Raw genomic sequence first — 17,944 nt, forward strand, 5'->3', positions numbered from 1 at the left:
TAAACAGAGTTTGGATGTGTCCCCCCTCATCAAACACCAGCTATCCTAAGTGTGAGGAGTCCTTCAAAATGAATAAATGAAGTCTGCCAGCTTCTCTCATGTCCTTCCATGTCAGACCAAAATCATTATCCATTATTAGTGGTGTATGGGCTGTTTGGGGATGCATTGCTCAAATGTGGGTTGATCAGCTGCTCTTTATTTAAACAATAGATATGCTGGGATTTCTTAAAGATCTTGTTTACCCCAAAGCCAGGCTGAGTTGTGATTATCATGATCAGTTTTTGGATAAATTCAACACTGTATTTTTCTTCTCCATTCAAGGAGCTTTTGATCTCCACCTTGGAATTTCTCTCTTGCTCTTAAATGATTATACTCCACTAAGAGAAGATCAAGTTCTATATAGTAGTGTGTGTGTGTGTGTGTATGTGGGTATGTATGTACAAGCATATATGAGTGTAGTTATTTGTTTCTTGGACTTTATTCAGAGAAGAACCATAAAAAAACAGACTGAGCTGGGCATGCCTTTCCCAAAAGCTGGACTCGTGGAGATTTGGCACCATACTGCTTCCTACGGTATCCTCACCACACTGCTCATTCCTGAACGCTTACCAACAGGAGGTCATTTCTGAAGACCCTGTGAAATATGCAGTGGTAAAAGTTCCCTGCTTGCTGAAGGGACTCTTAAGGACTGTTTAAGCTAAGAGTGAACAGTGACACATTGCTAACAAAGACTTTATGAAGTGGGTTGGAACAATTTTGTTTGCTAGGACTTTTTGGCAAGCATTGCTTTTACGATAGCTTTGTACATCGAAGAGTCCCTGTTCCTGCTGTGGGTGGCTGGTTGTAGGGAATAGGGTTTCCCAGTTCTATTCCTGCAAATGCTTTGTTATAGTCATGCTCAAATCTTTTACCTACCTCTTTATGATGTGATACAAAGTTTCCCAGAAATGGAGATCCCTTTCACATCACCTTAGAGCCCATGAGAACTGCAAATGTTGGTACTTCCACTGTCTTTGTGTATGTGCATCTATATTGTGTATGGAGCTGAAATGTTGGCTGGTATGTAGAATCAAGGTCTGGCATTGAGCTGTCAAAACAGCAGCCACCACTGTAGACCAGGAACAGTAGTGGAAAGGATTGTAGTGCGCTGTCTGAGGGGGTCTAATTGCTGCGTTTGACTCTGGGAACACTGCCATTGCTGTCATCGGCTTTATTGATAGAAAATTACTATGATCAGCATGACTGAATCAGTCCTTAGAGGAAATATGAAAATGCACATGTTACACTGGCTGGCCTGGAGGGGATGAAATACATTTAATGGAAGCTAGCAACCTGAGTGACAGTCTGAGCCCTACTGGATATTTCCTTCTATTCAGGGAGTTCCCTTTTACCTCCTTGCCCGTCCCCTGAACTGATGGTGAAGCAGAAGCAACCAAGTGCCACAAACGTTGCTAATAATCTACAACAAAAGGAAATCAACATTTTCAAAGTCAAAGAAGAGGCCATAGACTGAAGCACAGAAATGAATATTGGATGATGTGTCAAAAGCTATGTGTAAAATGGCTGTGTGTTTCCTGTGTCATCGTGAGTCATCTACTGCTCAGTATTCTTTTGCACGAAGATTAAATCTGCTTGTCCAGTTGTATTATATGAGTGCAAGGGCACACAGAGCACAAACAACCACAAGTTATAACTTCCAAAAATGTGTTTATTTTGTGTATCTGTTCTTTAGAATAAGGAAGGAGAAATTATAAGAAGAGAAAGCATATTGAGTTCTTCAGTATGCCATTTGTCTAAGAAAATGAAAATTGGCACAATTTTTATTTTTTCTAACTAGGAAGAAAAGAAATAGTGCTAATAGCTCTCATTAGCTATTGTTGCCATAGAAAGATCATGTAACTGTTCTTTTCTTTCTGGGTGTTCATTGTCTGTTTCTACAATGGAGTTCTCCATCGTGACTCTTCCATTTTCTCCATATTTTTTCAAGACAATCGTTAAGAAAAACTGCACTTAATCCAGTCTCTTTCTGTACACAGTGTTTTAAAGCAAAGGGCAAGAATGCTTCTAGCACAAAGCACATTAATCCCAGTTCTCATGGGAAAACCAGGTGAGCAGGAATATTCTTCAGCATGTTCAATCACCAAAGAGATCATAGAAGTCTCTTGGTAAGATCCCTGACTGTTGGTTTCCCTCTTCTCTTCCTTTACATACCCTGAAGCTGGGGGACACGTATCTTCCATTGCTGTCTTTCATAGAACCAATGTATCTGTCATCTTTCTGGCATCTCTTTCCTGCTTTTATCAGTGCTACAACTCCGCATGTCCCAGTGTCTCAGTCTGTCGTTGAGTCCAGTGTCTGTTATTGTTTCATCTTCTCTGTGCTGTTTTTGACAGTAAGTAGGGATGCTATGAAGCAGCTGTTTGCTGCTGTGAAAAAACCTAAGACGATTATTTGGAGTTGCCATTATTTTATCCAGGATCTTCTGTGCAGAGATACATAAACGCACACAAGAAGTTCAGCGCATGCCAGATGTTACTGTCTGTGAACGCCGTAAGCCGCTGTCTGGTGCATATGCAATTGGTCCAATGTTGCCAAGAAATGCTAGACTCGCTATATGCCATGGGATTCATCAGTGCATGAACAAGAGCTGTGTCTTCCAGATGCCTGCAGTGAGGCTCTTACTCTCTAATATTACCTCACTCACTAAATCAGATATTTCTCCTTTAAAGCACTGGGTAGAAGATCTGCATTATGTTAGTAAAATAGATATATGAAAATACATTCAGTATGATCGGAAACTTGTTTCCATGTGGCTATTAGAACTAATGCTGTAAGACATTTGGAAGAAAGAAAAAAGACCTTTGCTTTGGGGTATAAATTACTTATGACTACTAGAGTTTGGAATGAGACGTTCCCAGAAGTCAGATCTACTAGCCGCTTTTGTTTCCGAGAAGTGTCTGATACTGGAGGAGATTCTGGACTAAAGGAATTCAGAGTTTGATTTTATCCTCCTCTCGTTCAGATACTCACCATGTAAGAGTCCGGTTTGACAACTCATACACCCAGATCACTGTTTCGCAAAGAACCACTTTGATGTGGGCGTTGTATAGGATTCCTGCATTTGCACTGAAAGAGAGCTCAGAGGCACGTTTTGTGGCTCCTAATATTCTAAGTGGAGGGGTTACACAGCAAAATGGAGGTGGAAAGGGATGCAATTTGTTACACTCGATCTTACTTTTCTGATCATGATCTGTTCTCTAATAATTCTTTTAGACAAGAAATACGAGACACATTTATCCTTCTGAAAAGAAGGTTTTAATGAGCAGGGAATGCAGGGCAGGAGGCAGAGGCATCGTGGCCTGATAAGGTAGAATACGTGGTTTGTGATGGTTCACAGCTCTGCCACGGTCCTGCCGGGTCATTTTCAGGGAGTCATGTACACACATCTTGCTTCTGTTTCTGTACCTGTAAAATGGAAATAGCAATGAGAAGAGCAGAGGAAGAAGTTAGTGTGGATGGGGGGAGCACTCCTAATATTTGCTTTCTTTTTCAACTAAGAGCAACGTTTGCAGGGAGCCTTGGGGTCAAAGGGGTCTTCTTTCCCTAGTTTTGACACTCCCCCTCTCTTTCACCCAACTTCAAGCTATTCTTGTTTTCTGTCAATTTCTCATCTAGAGGGAAGTCAGAAAAAGAAAAGTGGTTTTCCTTTTGCATGGGTAAATAACTCCTTGATTCAAGTGCGCCTTTCCCTCTCAGGTACTTATGTAGACCCAGTTGGACATTCTAAGTGTCTCATATTGTTGATTGTGTTTGTGGTCCCCACACCTGAGCTGGAAAGATACAGCAAGGGAAAGGAAGAGTCAGAATGAATAAAACAAGGGTTTCATATGAACACTATCTTGGAAGTGGGATTCAACATCTGATTAAGCATCAAAGCTTCCCACTCAGTGTCTGGAGAGTCAGACATTTTTTGCAGAGACTCAAAGTCAGCAACCATTCTGCACAGAGAGCTTCAGTACCGGCCAAAAGGAGGGACCAAATACAAGGGTTTTCAGGGATGTTAACTTGGATCCAACCACCTGAATCCCATTCAGACCTGGTCTCAGAGGAAGGGGGTAAAAGATGCCCCGAGATATATTTAGCTTGGGATGTTGAATAATAATAAACAGAGCAGTGAGGAAAGAAGTCTAATCACCTGTGTAGCCTTCAGGGGAAAATTGCACGGGAAATGGCAGTCTATACCTGATTCTCCAGTAAGAAAGAGAGGGAAGTGTGTGAATTTGTAAACTAGTGACAGAAACCGAAACTGAGGTCCTTAACCTTTAGCACAAGTTTCTGTAGTTGACCCAAATGTTACCAGTTATTTTATTTTATTTTGGCTATGTCACTCCAAGAAGAAACAGTGAAAAAGTGCAAATAGATAACAGCAATATGAAATTCAGTGATCTGTATGGATGTGGTGTAATCTGGAGCATCTAGGTGAACTGTTCCTTGTTGCTTTCTGTGTGGACTTCCCTTCTCTGTAGGAAAAAGCACCTTTTCAAAAGTCTTTCTACTTTTTTCAATGGCTGTTGTCAGCAGCACTTTTAGAAACGTTCAGTCTGATGCTTTTATTTGATATCTTATTTTCTTGATGGCTGGGTGCTGAACTAGCACTGAATGACCATGGCAAAGGCCCAAGAAGAAATTGGGTAAAGGGCAGCAAGAGCATCATAAAGAGTTCATTAAGGAGATGCCTGTATGTGTCCTTTGGGGATCTTTCTGAATTTCTCGTTTTATTTTCATTCCCTTGTTTCTAAGAAACAGTTCAAAATAAGTATGGAAAAAACCTATTGCTTGGGATTGGATGTGCTTTTGATGGGTGGAGGAAGGTAGCCTGTACAGCAAAACTGCGTAGTTTTCTCTCTGAATTCCTTGGGATGAATAGGAGTGCTTGCCAGAAATGGAACTCCCTTCCTTGCCCCCAATATTACTATGCGCAGTGCCCAGAGCTCCTCAGAGTGACATTGCAATTGGACATGAAATCTGTCTGCTTCAGTAAATTCATGATTTTCACTTACATTCTGGGAGAACTGGCACCTTGGAAAAAGATCAGAAGTGGTTTCTTTTTCATAGAGGATGGGTGAACACATCCTAACCTATGTGTATGCATTTCTGAAATCTGTTCAGCGACATTCTTGTGTGGTCTCCTCAGCCTGCCTGTCCCAGGGTTGGGAGATGTGGTTATCTTGCTCCTTTTCCAGGTTCTTTGCAGAAGTTTTACCAATGATGTTGTTGCGTAGGAAGACTCTAGAAAATCAGTATCTCCAGGAATGTTTCTTCTAGTTTACAGTGGGATAAATGAGAGTACAGCAATAAGTTTACCATACACATACCATTTTCCCAGGTGGAGCACTAAAGACCTAAACCTTTCTGCCCATTTTTGAATACATCATTTAACTGCTTTTTAAAAGACTATACTAACATTGAGCTTTCTCTTGCAACATTCTCATACCTTTGCTGTCTTCTGAACCTGTATGCTATAAGAAAACATTATCAATAAGTATCTTTAAATATTTGTTGTTTCTAGATGCATTTATGTCCTTTATTTCTCCTCTTCTCTCCTCAGCAGGCTGTTCTAGTCCTCACAGAGGTGGGATAAATTGATTTGTCTTGTGAATAATCTGCTTTGTTAACCTTTTCTTAAATCTGTGAAATTGCTAGGCTGTTTAAAGTCCAGCACAGAGTGTTCATCTCTCTTTTGTTTTGGTCCATACCAGGAAATGCCTACAGAGAATGCCTGGGCAATGGGACATGGGCTTCCAAGATAAACTACTCTCAGTGCGAGCCTATTCTGGATGACAAGGTCTGTATTTTTCCCTTCATTCTTTTCAATGACATTTCTCAGCATACATGAATGCAAAGCTAAGCTTAAGGTTAACATACTAATTTGGGACTTCTGACACAGATTCCGTTTCTGTCTCTGAAACAAATCCTCCCTGTGAATTCAAGCAAATCACTTATCCTCTCTCCATATCCCCTACTCAAATGTTTTTTAAAAAAGGATGCTTTATTACTCTCTGTCCCTGATGATATATGTTTATGCAGATCCTTCCTAGCTTTGTTCGGAGCCTACAGCTGCTACAGTAAATATTAGTAATAATGACAATAAGACCAAAAGCTTCTTTGGCATTGAAAAATAAGCTTTCACCAGCTGATTCCACCCTGTACCTATCAGTTCTGAGGTCTCATCAACAACTGGCCTTTCCAGATCTCAGTGTCATTTTTCCTTCAGCAAATATGTAAAGGGGCAGCAACAGACAAATACATAAAAAGCAGACTCAGGTCCCAGCTGTCTTTAAAAGATTGAGCCAGTCTTGCATTACATAGGAGTTTACAGAATGAAGTTAGTATATAGGGTTAAGCTCCTTCAGAAAGGCAAGCTATTATGCCAAGTCCTTTTCTTGTCAAATGTCTCAGCTTTTCTTGGAGGTGTCATAGACATTCATCCTCACACAGTTTAAAGCTTCAAGCCTTTCGTGCCATGTTCTCTTTCTCTTCCTCCTGTTTTGAGTGCTGTGGTGGGACACAAGCATACATAGGCTTCATGCTGTCTCTCTGCCAGGGGTGACTTTCCCCTCTTAAAACCAGGGTGGAGCCCAGCAGCTCTGGCCTCTTTGTGTTTTGGGGTTCATTCCGCTCATTCTGTCATTGGAGTTGTGCCATGCCAGTTGTTAACAGAGAGGAGGAAGACAAGGTCTCACCTACCGAGGGCTGCTTGCAGAGCTAATCCAGATTTAGTACTTGGGAACTATCTGGACTAGTCCAGTACCCAAAACAGTCATGATGTGCTTTGGCTGTGGCCCAGCATCCATCTTGTAAGATTCATGTTGTTGCTGAATGTGGGCTTTGACAAATGAATCAGAAAACAGATAACTACACACCAGCTGCTGAGGAGTGCCTGCTCTTACCCACTGGCTAGGTAATTTGGTGGTAACTCACCCCCACACCCCTCCATTTGCTAGAGGCTTCTAGAAAGTAAGAAAAATGTACCAGTACAGGACTGCCATCCAGAGAGACTGATACACGTTCAAGGTGGTCTAGCATAATGGAGAGGGTCCCATGGCAATTTAAGCTGATCTAAGTTGGGACCACCCCAGTGCAGCCCCTCCTTTCATTTCTTTCCCACTGAAAATGAAAAACTAACTTTTTGCTGGGTTATCTTTTGGATAAATTAGTTCCCTAAAACATCTTATTGCATTATTGCAGGTGTGCTGGGGCCAGCACAAGCAAGGGGACTGAAAGCATGGCTGGGGTTGAGGGGGACAGAAGACCGTCTCTGAAATGGATCTGCACTTCTGTGAAACTACCCTCTTAAAAATGAACAAGATGGGGTGTGTGTAGCAGCCAGTGCTGACGTAGAGAACGGGGAATAGAGCTGGGTGAAGGCTTCAAATCTTTGATGGGATTTAGCTGGTATGGGAAACCTGAGCTGATAGTAGCAGTCTGCTGTACCAGCTCAGGAAAATGCTGCTGCATTTTAATGACACTCTTTGTGTGTTTGTCTGCATGACTTGAACAGTTGCTATCTCTGCACAAGCAAATACCGAGGAGTTTTATTTGAAGAGGCTGGAGAAGTGTTGTGACTAGAGGACAGGATTATTTCCTTTACTCTGTTTTTGCTTTTAAAAACTTTGCAGCTATGGTGATAGCTTAAAACTTCTTAAATAGCATGTTCCTTAAACAGATGAAAGTGCAGATGTTCCCCCACCCTTGTTTGCAAAAGCTTAAAAACTCATTTATTAGATCTTTAAAGATTTGCGACAAGCTTTGCAAATATTAATATTTGTGAATATTTTTGAAATCTCTACATAATGCTCAGTGTTACAGATGAATACTTGGGTTGCTTTGTGATCTCAGAAAAAAAAAAAAGAATCCCCACAGATTTCCCTAATCCTCCGTTTTGATTAAAGGTGAGATGCAAGCATACATGTGGGTCTATTGTTATTTATTGACTGATCCTAGCAGATGCTAAGCATCAGCCAGGAGGTATGCCCTGTGTTCCTTGTTTATTTTTAATACAGAAAACAACACTACTTTCAAGCTTGGCCACTCACAGCCAGAATGCTAAAGACTTACATGGTTTGACTTCAAATGCAGTGATTGATACATGGGACAGGAAAGCAGGACTTTTCAAAATCAACCCTGTGACCAGTGCTACATGCTTTATGACAGAGTGCTGTTGGTAATGTAGTGAGGGAAATTTTAGTTTTTTTCAGCTGAGGGTCAGTCTTAGGGAGCATAAGCTCCTGTAACACACATTCACTGGATTACAGTAATACATCACTGCTTTACTTGCGGCCAAGACCTTTGGCAGTAGCTGATAAAACTGTGCTCTGGGACTGCTTTGCTCCTAGATTCCCACTTTGGCTGGGATCTAGTTGCCTGCATGTAGTTACACGCTGTAGTTTAAAACGCCCCAGTGTATCTCCATGAATGTCAGGTGTGCCATAGGCCTTCTGGAATACCTGTGTCCTTCAGCAGGAGCAATTGGAGGTCAGTCATCGGGACCAACTAGGAAGCACAGTGTGTCCTGCGTGCACCTCAAGGGGCGCTAGATGCCTATGTGTGCATCATTTTCCAGCCCTTGCTTCAGATATTGGTTTAGATGTTGGGTAGATGATACCCACATGTAGGTGTCCTAACGTCAGACTGAATCCCATCCTCTGAACAATCAGTTAGCTCCTTCTCCAGGCACAGGAATCAGGTACAGAAATCATTTTGATCCAACTGGCTGTTTGATGGCATAATGTGTGACAAATGGAAAGCTTCTACTTAGCCTGCAAGCTCCTGTGTCAAAGAGACCTTTACTGTGTCTGGCACAAATCTGTGCTCTTAGAAGACAAATGAGAGTCTCAGGCAGCAAAAAATACATCTTAGTCTCCAAATAGAACTATAAATTAGGAACTTTGGTCTTGTCTATGTGGCCTGTGGCAGCTGTATCTGAATTTGGTTCTGCTAATGTTCTGAGGTGGCTTCAAGCTGTGTAGCTGAGTTAGCACCATGCTGGGCTTAAGCTAATGTATCCTGCTTAGGAGCGCAGTCACATTAGCCACAGCTACCCATCTTCCAGCTGGCTCAGAACAGGAAAGCAATGAACTCAGAGGCATCTTGGATGACAAAGATACTTCCCAGTTGCTTCTGAAAGTCTTTGGAGAGGAGATGTAGTGTCTTTAAACTGTACTGGTGATGAGATCATCCTGGCAACAGGAAGAAATCTAAGGTGACTGAACTGGGAATGGAGTTCAGAGCCTCAAAAGAAGACGTGCTGTAGACACTGGCAGGACCTGTCAGGAATTTCTGTTAGAGGGAGAAAGATCCTTGTCATCTGGATTGCTAAGAGTGCTGTCATTAGGTGGTTATTAGTTCAAATCATTAGCTGATTTGGTTTGGATAGGTTAGCAGTCACGTCCTAGCTAAAGCAAAGGAAAAAGTCCTCTAGACATTATGTCTCCATCATTAGCCTGAAATCTGGCTGCAGGGAGCCCAGTGTGCCTTAGATTTGCAAAGCCGGTGCAAGTAAAGACATAAAGCTGTGCTTCCTCAGTTTACCTGGTAGAAGCTGGCTGGAAGATAACTCTGCACTGTCTGATGTAACATGATTGTCATGCATAAGGTACATGGAAGAGGACTCCCATGATGAGACCTGCTGTGGTCCAGAGAGCACAGAGTGTCCAGACCACCTCCTTTCCTATCTCCTTTCTAATCTAACGACCCTCCTCCTAAGCCTGAATATGATTTAAATCTGCATTTTAGTGAAGTGAAACATCTTCCTGGAAGCAGAGAAATATTGGGTAACAGTATAAGGTTGTTACCATTTTAAATGTTTCAGTCTTCAAGAGGGTGAGACAGAAAAGAGTTATGCAAGTATTTAACATGAACTGAGCTTTGGCCAACACATGACTGATTCTGGGCACGTGTTTTTCAGCCCCGAAGGTGGTGTCTCCAATTCTACCAGAGATGCAGATTGCATGTAGGCTGGTGGAAAGTGATGTTGCCACCCTGTCAGCTTAGTTTTTCATAGGCACTGAGGCAGTTCTTGTTTCTATGATACTTGAATTTGCCTTCAGGAAACCTTGTTAGTGTCAGCAACAGAAAAAATATGTGTCGTGCCTGTTTTTCCTTCAGCATCAGTGCATCAATGAGGAGCTTAATTAATATTTTTTTCCAATTAATTTTCTCATGTTTTGAACCTTCTTAAAACTCGAATGAAATTGAACTAGTGGTTAGGAGCCAAAGGAGGGAGCTGAAGGGTCAGATTCAAAGAGCAGGATCCTTGGCCTGGGAGAAACATTGTCATCTTTCAGAAGATTTCTAGCACTACATGAGCAATTCTGGACAATGCTCTTAGTCATATGGTTTAGGTTTAGGTAGTCCTGTGAGGAGCAGGGAGTTGGATTCAGTCATCCTTGTGGCTCCCTTCCAACTTGAGATATTCTGTGATTCTATGAATTAAGCAGGAAAGTAAATAAGCAAGGCAGTTTGCCAGGGCACTAGCTGAACAGTACAACATTGCATTTCAGGTAGGCACATCAGGTCAAGTGTGTTTTCTTCCCCTTTAGGTGTCCCTGTGACTTAAGAATAAATAAAACTCAGTGTGGAATTCAGATCTTGTAGGTTTGGGGTTTGGGTTTTTTTTCTCCTCAGGGCTATTCAGAAATGAGCCTGCACATGGGGAAGTTTATTTTAGGGGATTTTATAATAGACTTAAAAATACCTTACATGGTTGAGTTCTATCCAGAAACAGCACATTACTCCATGTGCTGAAGATATAGGCAGGTTTCATCACGAAAATGATTCCAAGAGCGCTTGCTCGATCTCTGGCAAAGTGCTGGAAGATGCTATCTTCACAGAACAATGGAACAGATTAACTACAGCTGGTTGTTGTAGTTTCATCCAAACATCCATTCACTGACAAATTCCTTTGACTTGAATAAAATGTTAACGGAAATTATTAGAAAAAATGAAACAAAGGAAGTCCAACCAAAATTAGAAAACTGATGCCATTTGTAGGATTTTACTTTTATATTTTTATCACAAGGGAGGAAATTTAGGTGGTTCATTTTCAAAGGTCTCCTTCTGAAGGAGGACAGCATCCCAAAGTGGGGAAAGATCTGCTTAAGCTGAAAAGAAACAAATGCCAAAACTAATAAATAAATAAATAAATAAATAAGTATCTTTTTTCAGGGGGATTTATTCTTGAAGTAGCAAACCTCTGTCAGTTTTTAACCAGCTTCAGTATTTATCTGAGCAGTGTTTTTCTACTTCTTCCTATCCATCAGGCAAAGAGAGGAGATGCTTCTCTTTTCTCTGAAGCCAGCAGCCCACCAATAAAGAATGTTCCAGTTACTTCAAGGTCAAATTTTGGTCACATCACTAAATTCACTGATTTAGGTGGGAGCACTTTTGTACTTAATTTTTTTGGTTATAGGATCAAGAACCTACCAGTAATCTCCCCAGCATCCTAGGAAATAGACACTAATACATTAAGTTTCACCACACTTGGGTCGCTGCTAAAAACAACAGAATCTCTGGTTCGTCAGGCTCTCTCAAAACTGAAGGGACGCCACCAGATTCCAGCTCTTTCAGTCTGCATTCGTTCTGCCCTCAATTTGAGAGATAAGGATCGTAGCTTGCAAGAAATATACCTCAGAGAAAAATCGGCCCATATGGAAAGGGCTTCTTATTTATTCTTACTGACAACTGATTTATTTTTGTATGAAAACCAAACCATTTGAGTAGGAAAGAAGCATAACCCAGCATATTAAGATCATGCAGTTTCCTAAGAAAATAATGTTTTATAATTTTTGAAACTGTGAGAAGATGTGCCTTTGGAAGCTTTGTCACCCTAAAATGACAAAGTTTTAAAATAGCGTAATAATGAAAGTAAGAAATCCTGAGGAAATTGCAGAAAAAAAGGGGGGGAAAAAATGGTTTTGCTGAGATTTGTAAGAAACTGTGGACAAATCCCAAACTGAAATGAAACAAAGCCTGTACTTCTCTGCCTGGGCAGCATGGTTTATACATAGGCATCAGCCCTGTGGCTATTATATCATTTTAAAGTCAAGAAAAGTAATTACTGTTTCCTAAACTGATTAACTGTTCCTTAATGTCAGTGCTTAGAGAGTCATGCTGATTTAATCATGTTATCTCTTTACCTCCAGAGGAAGTATGCGCTCCATTACAAGATTGCTCTCATCATAAACTACCTGGGGCACTGTATATCAGTAGGGGCCCTTATAGTTGCCTTTATGCTTTTCTTGTGCTTGAGGTGAGTAATCTGTTTGCATGCTTCTAACTTGGTTGGGTGTGTGACACTTACCGGGTTACTCAAGCCCTCTAATAACACTGTCCAGGTCGTGTATGGTCTTGAAAAATGGTCATGGCTTTTATACTCCCAAGCATGCACATGGTTTCATTGACTGATGCATTGGATGAGCTGTAATGGTGGCGTCTGTGTGTACCTAAAGCCTACTTGTATTCAGGAAGAGAACTGTACGTGATTTATTGATGCCGTAAAAAATTCAGTGAGCAGAGAGTGCTTCATTAAGGGAAACCGGGATTTGAGTGTGTCAAGTTGCAAGTTTTGGGGGCAAGTTTTCTTTTTTTATAAGGCAGTGCGTGGTAACATAAGGCATTTTTTATTCCCTGACACATAATGCCCAGATCTAGACCGAAGGAGATAGAAAGAAATCTTTCCATTTTGCTTTGGGTTAATTTCAATTTTTATTTAATTAAAGAACTTCAAAGTTTTCTTAAATAACAAGAGAAACATCTTTAGAGGAGCTTTATCCCCACCAGTGCTCATGAAATAATGAATGCAAATCAATGACACTGCATAGAAACACTTCCCTTCCCTGGTTCAGTGGTACAGAAGGGAGTTTGTCAGGTCAAATGGATGTGCCGGTGAAAGAAAGTCTATGAAGAAGAGTTAGGTGTACAGGGAGAAGAGAAAGGACAGGAGGGAAGGAAACTTAATGGAAAGTAATAGGCAGATGTGCATCAGTATTGTATGTACACAGCCTGAGTCACAGGAATATATTTTAATAGGAGTGGTCTGGTTGGATATTTCTGTATTATTTGTTGGATTACCTGACTGGTATTTCTGTGCTATTTGTGCTGTCTTGTCTAGAAGCGTTCAGCCTGAGCTTACAACCAACTGCACTAAGTGCTATGCAATGATAATCCTTGAGTAGCAAAGGAGAAACAGGTGGAGGACCCCCCACCAGGATTACACCATGATGATAGACACTGACCTAAATGAAAGAATTAACGCTTTCCTAGAGTGGAGCATCCCTACAAAGTCTTATGCTAAGCCTTCCTCTTGACCATTCCTAACAAGAGGGTCTTTATTATTAACAACAGGAATCTTCTTTCACCCCAGCATCTATAAACAGAATAATCTGTGCTAATGGGAAGAAAAAAAAAGCTTAAAATGTTCAATGGGAACATTTATGGTGCATCAGTTTAAACTTCCATTTCAACCTTTTTTACTGTGCTTATAATGCTAATTCCCATAGTGCTTGGAGACCTGAATTAATTTACACCGAATAAAGAAAGCAAATTATTCATTGTAACTATATTCCCTGCTTTGATGCTGAATCTTTATAAATGCTTGAGTAAATAATGCAAAAACAATTAGAAAATATGGTATAAATGTATCCAGCTTCTAACACAGAAGTAGCCTAGCTGACTTCTTTCAAATTGTTCTTCTGGTATTTAAGATTTGACTTTAAGATTTAAATTTTGCACTCAGCTTCAGCGTTAAAAACAGCTGCAGCAGTTAAGTACTTCCCTGTACATACTGTGAATTAAGATAGTCCATCTTTTCAAATTCCCACTGTATCATGCAAAAAATACCTAGTGTCCAGCCAGCATTAACCAGCATGAGCTACCTCAGTGTCTGCAGAGTTATACCGGTTTTCAAAAGTTCTAAAGATGCTCCAGATTCACGTTGCGTTACAGATTTCCCCTACGCAAATTCTAGGTTATGCACATCTTCATCACACTTGCCTCTCCAAATTGTCCCAAGAGCAAATCAGTTTTGATAATTGAGTCCCATTAATTGGGGCTTTTTTTCCTGTTATATTTTGGATGGAAGATGGCATCTACTAATTGGGTGAAATAAGAGAATTAGATAATTCCTGGCTAAAAAAACACTAGAAGACCCTGAAAGTTAGATCTGATAGTCCCGCATCTTGGCTCAAATTAGAAATCTATCGGTTCCTTATTCCTGCCCCACTCCACCCATCTACCTCACTCTGTGAGTGCCTGCTGAAGATGAAGATAGAGGAGACCTCCGGGAAGGCTCAAGTTCTACAACTGCTCCATATTTTTAAGCTTCTCACCCATCACCTGCTTGATTTTCCTTTGCTCTCTCAGTGTAGATGGAGTCCCAAAAGCAGTCCTGTCTGAAAGAAGAGGCTGGAGCACACCTGCTGTATTGGAACATAACTGCTAGGAAGGCTGTGCGATCTTTGACACTGGAGGTTTTCAGAGCAGGTTAAATATCTGGTTGGCATGGCAAAGAGTATGGCTTTGGTAATCAACTAGTGAGATGGGTGTTCTGCTTTTGGAGATGAGCTTCGCTGTTACTGTTGCTGCCGCAGCCCAGGTAGCTGCTGCATTGATGGGAAGCTTAGTCCTCAGTTGTGCTGAAGTGAGAAGGGGGAAGAACTGGATCTAGTCCATATTCTTCCAAATCTGTCCTATGTCATCTTGTCCCCAGCTCCTGTCTTCCTCAGTTTCTTATGCAACCCTCTGTCCTCCATTCACAACCCACCCTCCATGCCAGCGGAAACGTTCTGCTGTCCTAAACTCTAAGGAACCATATGCCAAAAGATATCCTGAGGGTCAGAAATCTCAGATGTAGCAGTGACTAATAAAATCATTGGCCATCTGTGTGTGTGCTGCCAGGAGACCCCGACACAACTGGGAAGAAAGGAGAACTCAACCAGGGACTCCCTTTTACTGTGAAGACCTATTCCAGCCTTATTTTCTCCAGTTCTGTCACATATGAGCCAGTCCTTCTTTCTTGGCTGTGCAATGAAAAATAAGCCAGTAAACTTTTCATTTAGCACCTAAATAATAAAAAGTGAAGCCCAACTTACAGGAGAGGGCTTGATTGTTGTTGGCATGCTGACTGAATGGTAATGAGTCATTGAGATAGCTCCTAAAGATCTAAGTAAAGGACAGTTCCTCAAGGTCCGAATGTAGGTGGTCTTAAGTGTGAGACCCATGCTGTCTTTACAATGCAAAACAAAACAAGCACACAAACAAAAATAAATATGTGCCATAGAGCTGCATTGACCTCCAATGCAGGATCTGGAGAGATTTGCTCAGGGCACTTCACAGGGCATTGTTAAATGTATCTGCACTACGGTGAATCTCATAATCTCTGTGTTCTCATTAATAGTAAAGGTTTGATCTGTCCCTCAGGTGCACACAGGCAGTTCCCGCTGACATGGTTCTCATCATCTCACATAATCACATTCTCACGCTAGTAAAGTAGAAATTTTCCATAGGAGGAATCCTGCTATCAGAACGATATCAATCAAGCTGAAGGCGGGGGGGGGGGGGGAAGGCAAAAGGATTAAAACACTTCTTTTGTTCTTTTGAATCATATTTTTTCTTTACTGTTTCTGTTACTGCAGAAATGCAAATTACATTTTCCTGGCTTTTTCCTTGTTATTGTGCTGTTATACCAGCCTCTGAGGTGGAATAAGAGTCCTTTGTAAAACTCCTGACTTGTTATTAAACAATGTGCTGGCAATGGCCAGCAGTGACCTGACTAGATTCAATCAGATGTTTTATTTGTGCAGTAGTGACTGAAGGAGGAGTGTGAGAAGACAGGTATTTGTTCTTGGAAAGATGTAAGTCCCTGCTGATTTTTTAATCCAATAAAGAAGGATGGTGCTGAAAGGAAGGTAGGCTGAAGATTAAAAATGACATGTCCTTCTGCACAGGTTGCTGGATAAAGGCAGTTCTAAGTAAAACCAAACCCACAAATATTGAAATAACTTCTTTTGTCACTAGTGTGGTGGAAATGAAAACAAATTGAGGTTTTGAGGGAAACTTTGCTTTCCTGTTGCTCCTAAATTTACCTCTTTTTATTTCCCTTTTAAAACATCTGATTTTTTTTTCTTGTAGGTCTGAGGCAGAGTCTCCTTTCTTTCTCGTGATTACAGCCACATTTCCTAAATCTCACATACTGTTTCTCCAAAAAGACTGAAACATTTTTTTCTTGAAGCAGCAAAGTTACTTTTTTCCCTTTTTTCTTTTTTTTCCCCCCCTAACTATCTCCCAGAGTTTAGGAGAGGAAGATCTGCTTTCCTTTATCCTCCCGTCTTCCAAGATCCTTTGAACTGCATCTCGATCTTCAGTCTGACGTGCAGTTGGTGAGACTGCTGCTGCAGGCCTCTGTTAGTAAGAACGGAAGAGTTTGATTAAATGATTTGTAGCAACCTGTCAGAAGACATGTACAGCAGGTTTCACAAAGCAAAGTGATCTGACACCTATCAGAACCTAGATAGTGAGGATATATCAAGTGGGTAGGTGATCTGCACAATTAGTACAGGTTTGCACTTAAAAGTCATGTGGTATCTGATGTGATTAGAGCAGAGCAGACTCTGGCTCTAAGGCACAGTCCTCCCATACAAACCTTTCTGTCGTGGAGCAAGGGGAAAAAGAGCAAGTCCCAGGACAGGGCATCAAGTAACTGAATTCATGAGTTCATGTTAGTGCTCCATTTCCCCCTTCATCTCCTGGCTTGCCACCTAGCCTAATTAAGTCTATTCCATCTGCCACTTAGAATAGCAGAGCCTTTAATGATTCAGGCACATGACATTTTTTAAACTTCATCAGCGGTAATTGCAGAGCATGTGTTTCATGGATGCAATTGCTGTAGGTTTGGAGATGGCACCCTGTCCCACCCTGTAATAGTCCATAGTAAAGTTCTCAAAGCAAGCAGGAATGAAAGTGATGGAGCTCTGTAAATAAGCACATGTGCAATAAGATGGTTTTCTTTGAATACAAAACATCTGAAGTACCTGTACTGCCTGAAACCATGTGAAGTGTTTCATCTCACAAACTCAGATAAAGGACAGAAACTTATTTCCCATTGATTAACCTTAGGCCAATGTCTTTGCTTCCCACTGCCTTTACACACCTCCTTCTCATATTTGTATGACTTGTTTTTAGACTCTTTGTATGGAGCCTACCTAGCGCAAAGACCACAGAGAGCAGAGCCCTCATGAAGTCCTGGAATAATACCAGTAATTAAAAGTGTGCCCAGAGAGCTATTTTCTTAAAAAGTGGAAGGTTTCATAAGCTGTATCTGAAATAGTGGTATTGTAGCCTAGCAATGTGAAGGCTGGCAAGGAGTGTTATTGCTGCCTATAAATACATCACTGTTGGATAAACATTAGAAACTGAAGAGCTACTTACAATCAGGGACAATGTCAGTGCAAGAAGAAATGGGTTTAGACAAGTCTACAGATAGACTTGTGAGTGGATATTAGAGGATGATTTCCAGGGCACAGAGTGGAGGGGTCCAGGAGCAATGTAATGAAGGAAAAATTTAACTTGGAGTTAAACTAGAGTTTCAGGAATTTATGAGGGACTTTCACTCAATGACTTTCTTGACCTGAGGTTTGGAAAGTCAGGAGGCCACTTCCTATCCTGTGCTTGAAATACGTTCCTAGTGGTATATTTCTGTCGATGCCAACATTTTAGCCGTGAGGCAGAGTTTCTGGAGATGGATGCTAACTTGGTTAAATTCTGGTAATAGAACTGCTCTGTGCAAGATTAGATCTATGTTGATTGACTAGCTTGTCAGTCTGTGCTCTGTTCTCCTTTTGATGGTGATGGAATGGGTTTGGGAACGGTGGAGCAAGCCTTGCAACTT

At 41.2% G+C, this 17,944-nt stretch overlaps 1 protein-coding gene across 2 annotated transcripts in view; it reads left to right on the top strand.

Annotated features, from left to right (window-relative positions):
• Positions 1–17,944, top strand: part of CRHR2 (corticotropin releasing hormone receptor 2) — a 161,012-nt gene that overhangs the window by 79,727 nt on the left and 63,341 nt on the right. For both annotated transcript variants that reach the window (XM_075044412.1, XM_075044419.1), the window contains 2 exons: positions 5,760–5,845; positions 12,204–12,310. In XM_075044412.1, coding sequence (XP_074900513.1) covers positions 5,760–5,845; positions 12,204–12,310 — 193 coding nt within the window. The remainder of the gene's footprint in view (positions 1–5,759; positions 5,846–12,203; positions 12,311–17,944) is intronic.

The sequence above is a fragment of the Buteo buteo genome, chromosome 2 (genome assembly GCF_964188355.1).
Source record: "Buteo buteo chromosome 2, bButBut1.hap1.1, whole genome shotgun sequence".
Taxonomy (NCBI): Eukaryota; Metazoa; Chordata; class Aves; order Accipitriformes; family Accipitridae; genus Buteo; species Buteo buteo.